This window comes from Tremella mesenterica, assembly GCF_000271645.1.
Source record: "Tremella mesenterica DSM 1558 unplaced genomic scaffold TREMEscaffold_1, whole genome shotgun sequence".
In the NCBI taxonomy this organism is placed as follows: Eukaryota; Fungi; Basidiomycota; class Tremellomycetes; order Tremellales; family Tremellaceae; genus Tremella; species Tremella mesenterica.
Window position 1 is genome coordinate 3187157 of NW_006711225.1, and position 15118 is coordinate 3202274.

The following is a 15118-nucleotide window of genomic DNA, read 5'->3' on the forward strand; positions in this document are numbered from 1 at the left end:
GAGGAAGTCAATATGCAACGAATGGGAAGGAGACGCGCCTTATTTTCACTGCAAGTCGGATCCAAGTGGCACTTTTTGGCGATTTCTTTCCAGATCACTGGCAGGGCAATATTAGGCCTTGTCAAACGTCACACACAAGAAATAGCCATTTGGCAAGACTGGCATGCTGGCGCATGATACACGTGAGAGATGACGATGCAATGATGCGAGACGAAAAAGACCATGACCAAAGTACAAAATGCTGACTCCCACTTTCCCCTTCTGTCTCCCCTCTTTCAGTGCCCCCTCGATAATCTCGTTCACTCCGTTCCCGGCTATCCCCAATCACCAAAACCCCTCTGCTTAAATGATATCGGAAGTTGGCCCTTAAAACGTCTTACTCTTATTGCCCACCTTTGGCTGGGACATATCCTTCGGTTGGTTCCCAAATCTAGGAATCTCAATGACCGATCCCGTCCCCTTGTTCTTCTCCTTCTTTCCTTTACCTTTCTTATCCTTGTCGGCTTTCGGTCCTTGAAGCGATTGAGGGTTGGAGAGTGGATCAGGTTGAGAAGCGTAGTCATATTCCGGCACTTCAAACTTGACCTTTTTAACCTTTTGCTCTTTCTCTACGCTGGGAGTTGAGCTTGGTGTAACGGTTTTCTGGAGAATGGGGGTCCCAACTGTGGAACCGGATGATGGCTCCCTCGTGCGTTTACGGGATTTCTTAACGGATACAACCGCATCTTCCCAGTCTTCTTTGGTGACGGTCTCAGTCGTAGTTTTCTGCCCTTCTTCCTTCGCCTTTGTCGCACTTGCTCCTTCGGTTGAGGGACCTGGGTTCGTGGCAACGACGACAGTAGAAAATGAAGTGGAAATTGTCGTCCGTTTGGTCGAGGGGACGAATGGGACAGTCTCAGGAACCAGTTGATCTTGTTTTTCCGCCCTGGCAGGTGCTTGTTGTGTGTCTTCAGACGTCGGGGTCGATGGAATCGGGGGAACCATTTCAACTCGTATTTGTTCGAGAACCTCAGCGAATCCGGGAGAAAGAGCTCGAGCTGGTTTTTGACCCAATGTCGAGCCAAACATTGTCAAAAGCACTTTTGACTGTGCTTGTGCCACTGTAGGGGCGGGACGGGAAGAAGTGAAGAAATTGCCAAACAATTCACTACGGGCCTGCTTCTTCGGAGTAAAGACACTCCATAGATCGTCCCAGGTCGAGGTCTCAACGGGCTTCTCAGGCAAGGCGGTGGAGACATCGGCAACTGCTTCGGGGGATATGTCAGAGTCACCATTGATAGGAGGCTTGGGGAGGGTCTGGACGGAGGAGTCGATAGAGGACAGGGACTCTGGATTGGGAGGTGGCAGGGAAATAGCCGGGGGATTACGGGCGAGTGTGAATGATGCTTTGGTGCTGGCGATGACTGACAAGATATCCGCTGCGTGGCGTAGGGCGAGAGGGGAGTAATTGCCAATGATCTTCTGAACGACGAAAAGAGTAGAGGGACGTTGTTTGGAAAGAGCGACCAATTTGTCATTGGGCAAAACCCATCTGAGTATCAGTATGATTCAAAGGCCACGTGTCTGAGTCTACGTCTGGTTTGAAAGCAGTCACAGAGCTCAACTTCTGCGAAATACGAATACATTAATAGTCGTGTGCGGACAGACAGTAGAGTACTCACACAGGACTCTCATCTTCATTCCTAGCAAGTGAATCTCTCCAGCTATGAAGAGCTTTGAACACCGCACCCGCCTCAGTATCTTTTGAACTAGGCAACCATCTAGAACAGGCCTCCCTCCAGCCTCCGGAACCCCTACCAGTCTTTTCATCATAATAATTGGGTTGATACATTATCAATGATGTCTGTGCGCTTCTTTCCAGCGTCTCCTTCATAGCGGAGTGAGCGAGATGACCCTCTTCGACCGTACCATTCTCCGCTGTGTCTGAAGTTTTTGATTCTTTGTCACCAACAGGGGTCGGGAGAAGCGATACGGATTTATCCAGCAGGGCATTACGCAGTTTGTCGTATATGTACAACAAAAAATGGGTATCCGCTCGAGCATACATCTCCATTTCCTCAGGTAAAGGTCGAATACGCCAATCGGCAAGTTGATATCGTTTGTCGGCATCAAAGTTGCAGTACAGCTTCAGTAAGCTGGCGAGTGAATGAGCGGGGAAATTGAGAACCAATGTGGCGTGGAATGTATCGAAGAGACCGACGACGAAGATAGAAAAATCCTGCTGTAGCCAGGGAATATCAGATTGCGAGCCGTGAAACACCTGTCCATCAGCACAAACAACCTTTCAAGGGACACGTAAAAAATAGCCATACAAGAAAAGTAATGAGAGGAAGACAGAGCAGCGAAGGAGACTCGAAACTCACCTTGACAATTGAAGGATCTACCATCACACCGCCCAATTTATCTCTCCTCAGCTCGGACCGCAACTTGATAGCATCCACAATGTAATCCCTCTCCCTCGTGCTGATTTGAATCAAGCACGTAAATCCGGCAAAACTATGAGTCGAGTGATATTCAAGATCCACAGCTATCTCAGTTACACTCTTCAGATGAGTCACCATTTCCTCAAGCTGCTCCGGTGTATCGATAAATGAATAGGGAGTCTCGTTCATCGGCTTTGGTATGATGGGCTCTGAACGATTGAACAAAGATTGCGGATAGACGAGGTTTCGTGTTTCGTGATAATAAGGATGAGTACGGAGTTTGATTTCTCTGGCTTTTCTCAATTCAGCCAAAGTGGGGTCTAACTCTTCCTCCGGAGTGTAATCAATGTTTAAAGGGGGAATATAGCTAAGAGGAACGATGGAGTGAAGTTTGGTCGATAGTGAGTGTTGCCAGGGTGAGGGGGAATTATTGTTGTCTATTGGAGGGTCGAATTGGAGTTGAGGTTTTGGAATTTGTGCATCTCTGATATGAGCCGGGAGGTAGCCTGGACGTTTTCTCTGGCTATTGCTAGATGAGCCCTGGTAGTCAGCCGGGGGAGCTCCGATCAATTTTCAACAGGTAATCCGACTGAAGAAACAGTTGTAGACAAGACAGAGAAGCGATTTACACGATTCTACCTTTCGACATGTGACACATACCACTAGCAGTCGTTAGATCGACAAAATAAAGTCAGACAAGGAATATGAAGTGATATTATCTTAAGAAAGATGACCTACCTGAGGAGGAGCTTCCGTCACCTGTATAGCCACTGCCTTCTTTTCCCCTCTCAACTCGTCCAACTGTTCATCTGCATCCTCCAGTAAACCATCAACTACGCCTCCCACCGCTCGACGATACTCGTCAGTGACATCCTCTTCATTCTCCAGTGTATTCCTCTTGCTCTTCCCCTTGCCACCCTGAGTAGCACTGATGACTCCCAATAGTTTCTCTGCCATCTCGAGGACCTGTAAGGACCCGGCATCCATAGCCTTACCAAACGACGGATCCATAGTCTTATGAAAAGCAAGGTCTGACTTGGGTGGAAGAGCTGCCGCAAGGGTTGTAAGACGATCAAGAGTAGAGGTCACATGTCGCAGGTAGTCGGAAAATGCTTCTTGAGGAGAAGGTTGCTTGATATTGGAAGATTTCTCGTCAGGTTTTGAGGGTCCAGGAGCGGTGGAGGTTGATGCAGATTCCAGATGTGGAGAGATAGTAGGAGGGACAAGTGTTATCTTGGACATTGTGACGGATTTGACAGCTCTTCTTGGGAAAGGAAGTGCGCGAGGTTTACGGCCAAACCCAGGTTTGGTCGCATATGCTCGCAAGGTGAGAAGGGGGGAGCTGAGCTGAGGTCGAGGTAGATTCACTCCGGGCTTCCCAAGCCTTGTACGTTGTAGGAGATCCGTGATTGACGAGAGGGGCAATTGTCCCTCTCTTATAACTCGTTGATGAAGTGAGAGACGCAGGATGAAGAGATGGACTTGGACACAATAGAGTACAGTACCAAGTGCTCGTAGTTACCCGTCGCAAGAGCCAAAATCGACGAGCGATGTTCAGTCAAGCTTACGTAAGTAAAATCTCGATCGAACTACTCGTACATATGAAATTCGACATTGGAACATGCAAGATGCTGACTGGTATATCTCTTCAGAGAAAGTGAGCTTTGACAAGTTGGGCAGCTCCCACTTTGTTAAGCAAGGCGTAAACGACATCACTGTTGGGCCAGGCAATCATCTTCTTTCCCAACAGCTGTGGTTTCTGGGACCTTTTGAAGATGTTAAACGGCGATACATCGCTCTGATCGACACGGAATTGTACTGCACTCTATGATGGATCAAACATGGTGTACGTCAGACCAGGCTGTACAGTAGTATCTAGTCCATCTCGAAGCCAGGGAGTTGGTAGGAGAGAGGGTCGGAAATATATGAAAGAGGCTCGTTCTATGTCCTTCACTGTGAACATAAGGGTGACCATATTTTATTTGGTGAGGATTGGAGACTCACTGGGGTGATTTACTGGGAGTGGTAAGTGACTTCTTTTGTCTTCTCATCCACTATCTCTTGTTTCATTATTCAAGTTTGACTTCATCGCGCGCGGATCCGAGACGTTAATCAGAGTTGACATGCTTGTTGGAGGAGGAGTCGGAGACGGAAACCCAGCTATAATGTCAATTTATCCCTTCCCCTACCGGTGCTATTGCGCGAGGAGTGACAACTAAAGGAAAGATCGTATCTGTCAAGTCGTTATGAAGCTTTCGCGGGGGGGTAAGTCTCTTCTGGCGGTGAGACATGCGTCGATCAGGATTGAACGAACCTTCACGTTGGGAACGGGAACACGCCGATATACTCTCCGCCAAGGGAAGACCCGACTTGTCTGAATGTGTTCTCGTTCACAATCGCAAGTTTCAACGCCTTAATGATCTTCTCCGTAGAGGTCTCGGTGTCATAACAGATGTGAACGCAACGAAGCGAGCATTTTTAGGATTGGGTGATAACTATACCGATAAACAGCCGAGAACGAAGGCTAAATGGATGCAAGAGCAAAGAATCCAGAGGAAGAATGGCAAACGACTGGCAGGGCTTGTAAATCGGGAGACGGAGTGACCAAGCTTGGAGGCGAAAAACGTATGTCGATGAGAGACGAAGATGAGGAAAACGGAAGGTTGAGAGAAGTGATATGTTTGAGGGAACCATTACCGTAAGAATGGAAAGATGGAGACTGAAATCTAAAGTCAAAGACAAGTAAGAGTTAGAGACAACACCATATGATCATAATGTGATGACGCTTACGTGCCATGCTGCATGCAGCATTCCATAGAATTTCCCATCTATCCATGTCGGATAGCAGGGATTAATGTAATAAATGCATGGTAAAATATATTCATGTCCCACTCTTCTCTCTGTAAATCCCAACTTTGCTTGGAATTTCGTTACTTTCAACATATCTTACACCATGTCCCTCTCATGCAGAGCTTCCTCTTCTCGTTCACGTATGTCCCTTCTATTCTCTTCATGTATCATACGCCAACTGACTTGATAGACTTGAAATATCTCATTGCCCCTTCTCGTCGACTAGCAACCGCCTCCACCTCCATCACCCCTTCAACACCCCTTCCTAACCTTTCCGTATCTCTTCTTCTCTCCCGCCCGCCCCTTCTCCTTCGTCCTCCCGAACCAATAGAATCAGCGTACTATTCTCACTCGCTTTCCATTCGTCATGCACTTTCCAACCCAACCCCACTGAATTTCTACTTCAAACCCTCTTCCCTCGCTTTAAGACGATTTCAAGCTTCCGAGCATTCCAGAGAAGTAAAAATATATGGTCCCTCCCTTGCTGGCGCTTCTCCGGACGTAGGAGAATTACCTGCTGAACCTCCTCTACCCGAAGCACGTGATTGGGAGAAAGAGGATGGTAAAAGGGGAGAACGTAGTTTAGAAAGAAAACCTCAAGAAGAGATATATTGTCTGGTAAAAACTTCAAAAGGGTGGGAATTCCCGAATGTTGGGTTGCATAAAGGAGAAGGATTAGATGAAGCTATCAAAAGAGGTTTGGTAGGTACCAATGGCGTTTTAGGAGGAAGAAAGATGGATAGTTGGTTAGTCACTAGAAAACCTATTGGTGTGATCAAATCTGGAGGAAACACCGTGAGTTTTTATGTCGTTGATCTCCCATCCGCATGTCCGTCATGTTGATCATTCGCTATCACATAGAACGTGTGATGTCAGACAAGTATGAATGGAAAAAAAGACAATACAAGGAGTGAGGGGAATCAGGATGGAGTGGGAATAAGAGAGAATATATATTGACGAACAGACATTCTTTCTTCGTTCTCATATAATCGCAGGAGAACCTCTTCCCTCATCTACGTCAGACATCACAGACTTAGCATGGCTCACACCTACCGAAATCGAACGTCGTCTCGTAGATCAAGGTTCTGAACATCTATGGAAGGGAGTAAAAGATTTATTTGGAATTTCACAATCTGATATGGACCTTGAGTCCCTGAGAGATGTAAAAGCGAGGGAAATAGAAGCATGATAATGATGCATACATTGGTTATATGGATGATGACAGAGCTCGTTGGTTCTTCAGATCTCTACTCCATGGATTCAACTGAAACGATGGGATTTCACATCTCCATAAGTATACCTCGAATACCCTGTCGGAGAAATGTGAGATTGTACTCTATCATTCCTCTCCTGGCTTGCCAAACGTCAGTCTGAAGCAAAGCGACTAATGCTAGGTGACTACAAGTCAGCTGCTGCCCTTGCAGTCAGTCTTCCACCAAGCATGACAAAAAGCGTGGGTCTCACTGAGCTCTTCGTCAAAATCAGTTAGAGTGAAGAAGATCGGTTCATTGATGAAAGGGCAAGTAGCAGGAACATTAACTCACGGTGTGAATTGCCATAAAGTGATCGTGGTCTTCGGTAACAATCGAGTGGACTGAAACATCCAAGGTTTCGATGGATCTTCTTCGTCCCACCAACCTGATGGCTCGTCCGAAGGCTCTTCTTCCTCTTCCTGATTATCAACTTCGGTTGCTACACCATTACTTTCGTGTTCTTCTGGCTGCATCTTGAGGTTCCTGAATATCAACACCACATCGAGGAGGGAAACCTAATAAAAGTCGACAAAAGTGGAAGACTCACTTATATAGCTCTCGGAACTGAAGAAAACGTGATAAGTACTCTGTCACTTGTTCAAGAGTCGCATCGTTCCGTTGTCTATTATCGGCGCCTACTATGACACCTGAATTTATGTCGAACAAAAAGGAATTGTCCATTCCAGATGACTATCATGTTAGCACCTTTATCCCACTTTCCCAACATGATAAACTCTTGCGGTCGAGGGATAACTGAAGACGGGGAGTGTCTGTCAATCTCCAAGTGTTATAAGGGGGATGAACAGGAAAAGTGAGAGGTATGATCGACTTACCTCCGTGAAATGCATCATGAGAGATTCCACATCTGGTAAAATATCCATTATACCTTGTATCACTTTACTCCAAGCGTCTCGTAAAGATGCATCATGTACCGAAGTCATATCAAATCGGACTTGAGCGGTGGTGAGTTGATCACCTATACCTTGACATACGTGTGGGTCGGAAAGGTCAAGATGAGTAGCTAAGTGTTGAAGAGAGGGGTAATCGAAGTAATCAAGATTGTCCACTGTAGTACGTTGGATTTCTCCATAATTTTCTTTCTATCAGCTACTTTTCACAACTACCATCCATATTGGCAAACCCTACACTCAATATATGAGTGCCTACTGTATGTCTGTGTGAGAGAGATCCCGGCGGAGACATTTGGTACGGAGGAGAGAGTTTTGGGGAAGAGACATGAACAAACCAGCCCTATACTCTTCTGATAAGACCTCCGCTTTATGTATAAAAACCACAAATTTTATCTTGGGTGCCATGAGATGAGCACGTAACATGATCCCAACAAATTTGGAAATAGCATCATGATATGAATCGTCCTGTTGCATATCCATAACGAATATGATCGTGGCAAAAGATCCTATAGGTACGTCCAACTGATCCAAATCGAAATTTGCCGGAGTATCCCATATTTGAAGAGGTATGATGGAGCTATACGTGTTCAGCGTCCATTATGAAATTTGTCAAATATAAAGATGGTACACACTCATAGTTGATCTTCTCAATTTTTTGCGTTACAGAGAAATAAGCCACGTCTCTTACTGGAACTTTTTGAAATACTGTCTTGATGCATGATGATTTTCCAGCTCTGCATACTCAGCTCTCAACAACGTCTCTCGAAGTGTGGCGTAGGGTCAATTTGTATTTGGAAGTTGAATGAGGAAACGCTCTGAGCATACGATGGACTCACTTTCGCCAACCTAGTACTAGTATCTTGACCCGCTTTTGATCATCCTCCATGGGTTTGATCTGTTGTCGGGGTCGTGATGGTTCACCAGCTGTTGGTAGGTTGGACATGTTGCGACGACGGCAGAGTTGGTTGGACGGGCGCTGGATCGCTGGAATGAGTCGGGCTCAGATGTCAGCCTGACAAATGAGACACGTGACTTTTATCAGTTGTCAGGCTGAGTGGTTTAAGACGCGTCGAAATCAAAAATCACCGTTTCCCTTCCTCCACCTTGCCATCCGTTCGTCACTTATATCACCTTGTAGTCTTGCTATACCTTGTTGCCTTCCTCAGCTGCTTTTTGTTTTGAACGGATCAGGGAACTGACTGGAAGCTACAACATCATAATAATACCGATCACCCAGCTCCCAATCATCAACTACACCAAGGGAACCTCTTGGGACTACCTCCGACGCAATGTCCTCATCCTCTTTGTCTCCCCTTCCACCGTCAAGTCTACCAACGCCGTTCGCCTTTGCAAAACCCCAGTCACCATCGGACACTCCTCCTCCTGCTAGACCGTTAGCTAGGAGGACATACGGTCGAGCTCGGCCTGTTTCTCCCCCCACGTCTGAAGAACCGCTTCCAGACCTGTTCCGTCCTGTGTCCAAGACAAACGTACCCGAAGCATCACCAAGTAAAGCCCTTTTGAACCGTTTCTCCGCTGGAAACTCGGCATGGCGTACTTCGCTCGCTGACTTGGGTGCGGAGCAGGACTCAGAAGATGTAGAGATAGACGAAGAGGAGATGAAACGTGAGATGGCACGTTTGAAAAGGGAAGCCAGAGGTGTCGAATTGCCTGCACCTCGAGATATCGATATCGTTCCCTTGCAACCTATCAAAAAGACGGAATATACACTTCCTCGGCCTCACCACCCAGTCGTACAGCCCAACAGAGCGCTCGTACATAATTCCAGCACTTCCACCCTTACAGCTCTCCCTCCCTCCTCCCCACCTGCTCGTATCAGGCCATCGTCACCAGCAGACAACAGTGCTCAGAACATCGTAGAAGCGTCGTCTGTGGTAAAACGGCTCGAAGCTGAACCTGAAAGACGCTCCGGACCAGTGATAGATTTCGACGATGGATCTGATGCAGACGACAATGAAGTGGGCGACCCCTCCAGATCACAGTCACCATCACCATCACCCATTCCTGAATATGCCCCGAGGCGTAAAGCTAGAACCGCGCGATCAACGACCACCAGTGACGAGAATGAGGAGGAGCAGATCCCACCTATCAAAGACGTGTTCGAGAGCTACATGAAGGAACTGACTGGTGGGGACGAGGAGGAGGAGTCATCTCAAGCACAAAATGAAACTTTCAACCAAGATCCTGTCGGACTATTCGACGACATTGAGGAACCATCTGGTCGGACGAAACATGGCAAGAAGACGATAAAGGTGGGCTGAAAGATATATTGTGTAGCTGGATACACAGCTGATCTCCAGCCTCTGAAGAAAAGCGATATGCAAGCGATGCATAGCGACCTGGCTCGAATGAGGAGAGAAAAATCTGCCGCACCATTCAAGCCTGAACCCAAGCGATTACCTATCAGCTCCTGGCTGCACGTAGTTGCCGGCGTCATCAAGCAGCCCGACTCCTCGTTAGTATCTTCATCAGATCTCATTCGCGGCTGAACTTCTAGACGTACCTCCACTCCCGGTCTGATGGTCAACAAAAACTCATCTCCTTCAAGTCCCGCACAGATTACTCCTCCAGACGACATCTCTGCCTTCACTCCAAGTTCGGCCAATGTTGACAAACGACTGTCCAGATCTTTCGGCCTCGGCGTAGAACATAATGATCAGGAATCATCCTCACCAACTCCTCAGATCGTTCTGGGTCGTGCAACAAGGCCAATCATTGTCCCAACCTCAGAAGACCTGGACGACGACACCCCTTTGCCGGGAATGTTAGAGATGCTCGAAGAACAGCAGCGTATACGACAGAATGAGGAAATCCGTCGTGCAAATCAACTCCGATTGGCGGAAAGAAAGGCCGCCGCACTTCGTCTGCAAACATCCAGACTTCAACTTGCCCAGCCTGACGAAGATGATTTCACCATCCTTCCGGACTCTCCTCGGCGAAATACTTCGACTGCTCCGAACGGCCCAGACGCCAAGGCCGTTTTGCACCGGGATTCGGCTCTTCCTGTCCTAGACAGAAATCGACAGATGCAGCTACGCTATGCTGGTAAATCGGCCAAAGCGAAGAAAGACGTCACCGAGACCTTCGCTCAATTCGCGGGTCAAGCATGGAATCATGCGGGTCTGAAACGGTCTAATGGAGGTGCTAAGCCGGCGGGGGTGAAGCAAGGCAGAGACGAGAAGATCAGTTTCGCAGAGGTGGAGTTGATGATGAAGCGTAGCCATCAGGAACAGGTCAAGGGGATCAGGACAAAGAAGGAGGAAGAATGGGGCAGAGGGAAGATGTTGCCGAATAAAGAATTGAGAGACATGAGTCAGCTTTTAGAAGCTGGCCCCGTTGAGGAGGATATGATGGACGTTGAAGACGATGATGAAGAGGACGATGATGAGGAAGATGAGAATTATATCCTTTCTGGGGAAGAAGACGAGGCGCTGGATGAGGAGAATGAGGCCGTAGAGTACAGTGGAGAGGAGGAAGGCGGCGACGATGACGAAGAGATGGAAGATGGTACATCATCAGAAAAGGACAGTACGGCAGAGGCCTCCGGACCCGATAAGGAAAACCTCCCAGAGTCCACTATCAGCGAAGAGCAAAATATGTTCTCTCCCAAACGATCTTCAATCATCAGACGACCGGCTTTTCCGATTGACGACGAAGAAACCACACCTCGTGCGGTTAATGACTCTACGATCCGTGCGCCTCTGGCCGAGATGGATGTGCCTAGCCACAGAAAGGACAGCAACGTTACTTTTAGCCCAGATGTCGCCGGGTTTGGGACGGGAAGTCCAGGCTTCTCCCAACTCTTCGAAGCTACACAATCTGCTGATACATCCACCCTGACTGTAAGTCGTCATGTTCCTCCCAAGGCATTGCTAAAGGCCAGGATGCCTTCGCTGGGTTGCGCGACCAACCGGCCTTGTTATTACCCGCTTTACTACCCACGGCTCACATAACCGAGACGCAAGCAAGGAGAGATGATGCTCTCATTGCAGCTGAATTTGAGACGGAAGCGGACGAAATGATTTTCCAAGAAAAGCCAAAGCAAATATACCTCAATGAGAGAGGGTTAGTCGTATCATCCTCCCGAGTTTCATGTAACTGACAATCAGACTCTTCACACAGACCAGACCTCAAACTCGAGCTGGTACACCTACTTCCTCCTCCGACGATGAAGACGATCCTCATCCTCTTGCAGCTCAATCTGGACATTCATTCTCCCTTTCCGCTGTTGCCGAAGAAGACGAGACTTTGCCTGTTCCGTCATCCACCATGAAGAACACATCTCACGCATCTGATCCCAGTCCGACTCAAGAAACGCAGGAAAAGAAGGTGCGAAGACTGAGACGACGAACTTCTTTTGAATCGCTACCCTCTCCTTCCCAGACAGAACGAGAGGGACCGAAGAATGCTTTCGAGATGCTCATGTCCCGTCCGAAGACTAAGACCGGGCCCGAGGAGAGACGTAGATTGACCGATATGAATCTGTTCGACGAACAAGCGGAGGAAAGTGATGAAGACAATGGTTGGGCGCCGCTCGGAGGAGAGGATGAGGATGAGGATGGGGATGAGGGATACGTACCGGATCTACTTAATGACGCGGAGCTAGATGAAGAGGAGAAAAGACGTTATGCAGAACTTGCCGCTGCCAAGGCGAGGTGAGTGATCTCCCTGGGATCCTCCACAATCCTTTCAATCAGGCTGGGAATCCTGGTTCTCTGTGATAGACGTGAGAAACGGTTGAAGCTGCCACAGATAGATGTCGAGGACAAGACTAGTCGCGAGGGCTATCGCTGACTCATATCAGAGAGATCGAGCAACAAGACGATGAGAAACGTGAAGGCCAAGCGAAGAAGATCATAGAGGGAGAGTATCGTACCAAGCGTCGAGGGGCGGACTTCTATTCTGATGACGACGATGATGATGGGCATCCTCGAAGATTGTCCAAGAAGCAAAGACGAAAGAGGATGTTGGGAAAAGAAGATGGATTAGACAAGCTTGGTATGTGGATCTCCCACTCTCGCACCTTGTTGTCCTTCGTCAATCTCCTCGTCCTCTCTAACCTTGTGTCTTTCTTCGAAGATCCACTTGCACGCACACTTGAAAAACATCAGTCAGCTGCGCTGTTCGTCGGTCAAGGTAGTGAACGAGTGATTGATAGCAATGATTCGAAGGATGTATGGAGCTGACGGGTGACAGAAGGAGAGGCTAATGTCTTCAAACGTGCATACGAGGTGGATCTCGAGAGTGACGACGATTCTATCGAAGAGGAGTTACCACCGAGGACATCGCCCACCCCACAGAAGAAGTCTATGAGAGATGTTAGGGATATGCTAAAGCAGAGGGCTATTATGAATCGCGTAGGTCACCTTTCGGTTTCCGTCGTTGTCCTCTCAAGGTGACCTTGTCATAAATGCCAATCAATGCCCACTCTATTTGCAATATTGTGGTCTGGATTGAATGCTCATTTTGCGAAGGACACAGAGCTCACCTTACAGGAAACCGCCGACGACTCCGATGTCGACATGTCAGGAGCATATCGAACTGCCTCTCCCATTCCTCTTGACTTGTCAGACGACGAAATGGACATGACAAGCATTGCCATATCCCGATCACGATCACGTATGCGTGGAGGTATGGTTCAAACCTCTCGTTCGGTGGAAAGTTATCAACAGTTCGTCCTCGATGAAAGCATCACTACCCGTCGTACAGGACCTACGGCAGGTGCCTCGGTGGTAGTTCGACAGAACAGTGGACCCGTTCGTCCTAAACCTACCCCTACAGGATCGACAGCTTCTGGATCAGGGTACAACTCTACATCGAGTCAAAAAGGATCTAGACTTGGTGGATCGCACACTGGTAGCGTTTTACTTTCGAAGGGAAATAAATTTATATGAAACTTGGGTCGAAGTGTTTCGTGACGGTATGTCAGGGTTACCCTTCGCCTTCAAACTTTCCGTAAACCCCTGTTTCTCAGGCTTCATACATGTATGTGATGAGGTCTTCAATTCATGAGAGCTGAGGTTGAAACACTGAATACTTACTACTCTGCATAGCAATTGATGAAAGGAATGACGGAAAAAAGGAGGGAGGGTTTCTTCTCTATAAGACCCAGCTTCTCCATTCTAAGAGTAATTTCCCCATCAACTCCCTCCCTTGCTTTTACTCTTTCTACGGATATACACAACGATGAGGACCACCTTGAGTAGATTCGCGAGGAGATCTGTGGTTGACGACGCTCTCGTGTCAGCGTCCGACTGCAGGGGAGGACATCCCGCGAGCACAAAGAGTTCCTCGGATACGATTATTAGGGGCAATCGGCGCCTAGATTGCCTCCCACCGCCGAAAACGCCCTCCGCCCGACCTCGGAGTCGTCTCTCACTCGAGCCTGACGAATCCGCTGCTCCCGACGGATCCGCTGCTCCCGACGAATCCACTGCTCCCGGAGAATCCACTATCAATGCACCTTCACTCCCGGAACAAAACACACCCAGGACACGGGAATACCCTTTTGGGCTGCTCACTCCTTACGCGGTGACAAATGCTATACGGACCAATTGTCCACCACTAGGCAGTATGCTATACTCTTCTTGGGTAAACTCGTGAGTACTTGCTCTTTGTCCACCTATCCTGCATCCTCAACTCTACTCCTTATGATTTCCTTCTGAGTAACTCAACAAGAGGAGAATACACTAAGTTTGTGAGCATCTAGGAGGTGAAAGAGCTCAGGGCTGACAAAATGCACAGAGTAGCCTCGTATACCAGATTGCCAGAAATTGCAGCATCAGCTGCAACAGCAGTCCCGCAACTTGTATCCCAGTTTGCAAGTAGGGCTGTGAGTCTTGCTCACACTATCAGTGGATATCCCCGTGCAACAAGCCCCGCTAGTGTACACCCTGATGCTGGGAGTGCAACAAGCACCGCTACTGTATACCCCGATGTTGGGCGTGCAATCTTTCCACAATTATTTGGAAACCTACCCCAAAAGGTTGAGGCTATCTCAAGTCCCACAAAGGATGATGCTTCTTCAAAAGACCGATTTGACGTCTTCAAATGGGCTTCAAACGGACCAAGCCCACGCTGAACGGCGACCAAATGCTCAGTCACCTCGGACGCCGCAAGCACAGGGAGCTCAACTTACTTCTCAATGACGGACCGGCCCCCAGCGGGATTCCTCGAAGGGTCAACTCCGGATCCAGAAGAAGGCACGAATGGATCTCACTACCCACTACTAGCCACGCCCTTGGGACGCAAAGCAGGGTGGACCACAACGTACACAGGATTGCCCCGCTCCACACGCAGGGCAGGATGGACCGGCTTCTCAAAGGCATTGCAGTCGGTTTTCCCATCCCGAAAGGCGACAGCGCATACGGTTACAGCGCCTGAGGTTACAGAGAGCGGCTCGATCTCAACCACTTCTGACAATCTACACTCACTCCGCTGCAATAGGCTCTCTTCAATATTGGGGTCTGGGTAAGTTTGAAGCAAAGTGCGGATCTCCCAAGCCCTCCTGGTTTACATGTCATTATCAAGCTATCCTACACTTTACATTCCTCCTTTCTCTAACTCCACAGACTGAGAAGAAACCAATGTTTCAACTTTCTTTTGTACTGATTTAGGAGAAATATAGAATTCAAAGATCATGTCCGGTCTAGACATCGTT

The 15118-nt window shown here is 48.2% G+C and overlaps 6 protein-coding genes across 6 annotated transcripts; 4 read left to right on the top strand and 2 right to left on the bottom strand.

The window, feature by feature from the left end:
• Positions 1-183: 183 nt before the first annotated feature.
• Positions 184-3665, bottom strand: TREMEDRAFT_70822 (uncharacterized protein; the record flags this gene model as incomplete). The annotated part of the gene is made up of 4 exons (XM_007001981.1): positions 184-1531; positions 1662-2260; positions 2364-2963; positions 3162-3665. 4 exons carry the CDS (start codon positions 3663-3665, stop codon positions 367-369), a joined length of 2868 nt encoding a protein of 955 aa, XP_007002043.1. The 3' UTR covers positions 184-366.
• A 1047-nt stretch (positions 3666-4712) lies between these two features.
• TREMEDRAFT_58985 (uncharacterized protein) lies at positions 4713-5027 on the top strand (the record flags this gene model as incomplete). The annotated part of the gene is made up of 1 exon (XM_007001408.1): positions 4713-5027. One exon carries the CDS (start codon positions 4713-4715, stop codon positions 5025-5027), a length of 315 nt encoding a protein of 104 aa, XP_007001470.1.
• Positions 5028-5435: 408 nt separating this feature from the next.
• Positions 5436-6462, top strand: TREMEDRAFT_25833 (uncharacterized protein; the record flags this gene model as incomplete). The annotated part of the gene is made up of 2 exons (XM_007000615.1): positions 5436-6068; positions 6238-6462. 2 exons carry the CDS (start codon positions 5436-5438, stop codon positions 6460-6462), a joined length of 858 nt encoding a protein of 285 aa, XP_007000677.1.
• Positions 6463-6553: 91 nt separating this feature from the next.
• TREMEDRAFT_58987 (uncharacterized protein) lies at positions 6554-8380 on the bottom strand (the record flags this gene model as incomplete). The annotated part of the gene is made up of 7 exons (XM_007001409.1): positions 6554-6671; positions 6818-7009; positions 7074-7216; positions 7360-7622; positions 7773-8014; positions 8070-8171; positions 8274-8380. The coding sequence occupies 7 exons, from the start codon at positions 8378-8380 to the stop codon at positions 6554-6556; spliced, it is 1167 nt and encodes a 388-aa protein (XP_007001471.1).
• A 346-nt stretch (positions 8381-8726) lies between these two features.
• TREMEDRAFT_58988 (uncharacterized protein) lies at positions 8727-13352 on the top strand (the record flags this gene model as incomplete). Its single annotated transcript, XM_007001410.1, has 8 exons — positions 8727-9710; positions 9759-9913; positions 9956-11300; positions 11342-11523; positions 11568-12113; positions 12263-12456; positions 12655-12815; positions 12954-13352. The coding sequence occupies 8 exons, from the start codon at positions 8727-8729 to the stop codon at positions 13350-13352; spliced, it is 3966 nt and encodes a 1321-aa protein (XP_007001472.1).
• Positions 13353-13644: 292 nt separating this feature from the next.
• TREMEDRAFT_58989 (uncharacterized protein) lies at positions 13645-14841 on the top strand (the record flags this gene model as incomplete). The annotated part of the gene is made up of 5 exons (XM_007001411.1): positions 13645-14057; positions 14137-14155; positions 14208-14290; positions 14314-14500; positions 14530-14841. The coding sequence occupies 5 exons, from the start codon at positions 13645-13647 to the stop codon at positions 14839-14841; spliced, it is 1014 nt and encodes a 337-aa protein (XP_007001473.1).
• Between the last annotated feature and the right edge of the window lie 277 nt (positions 14842-15118).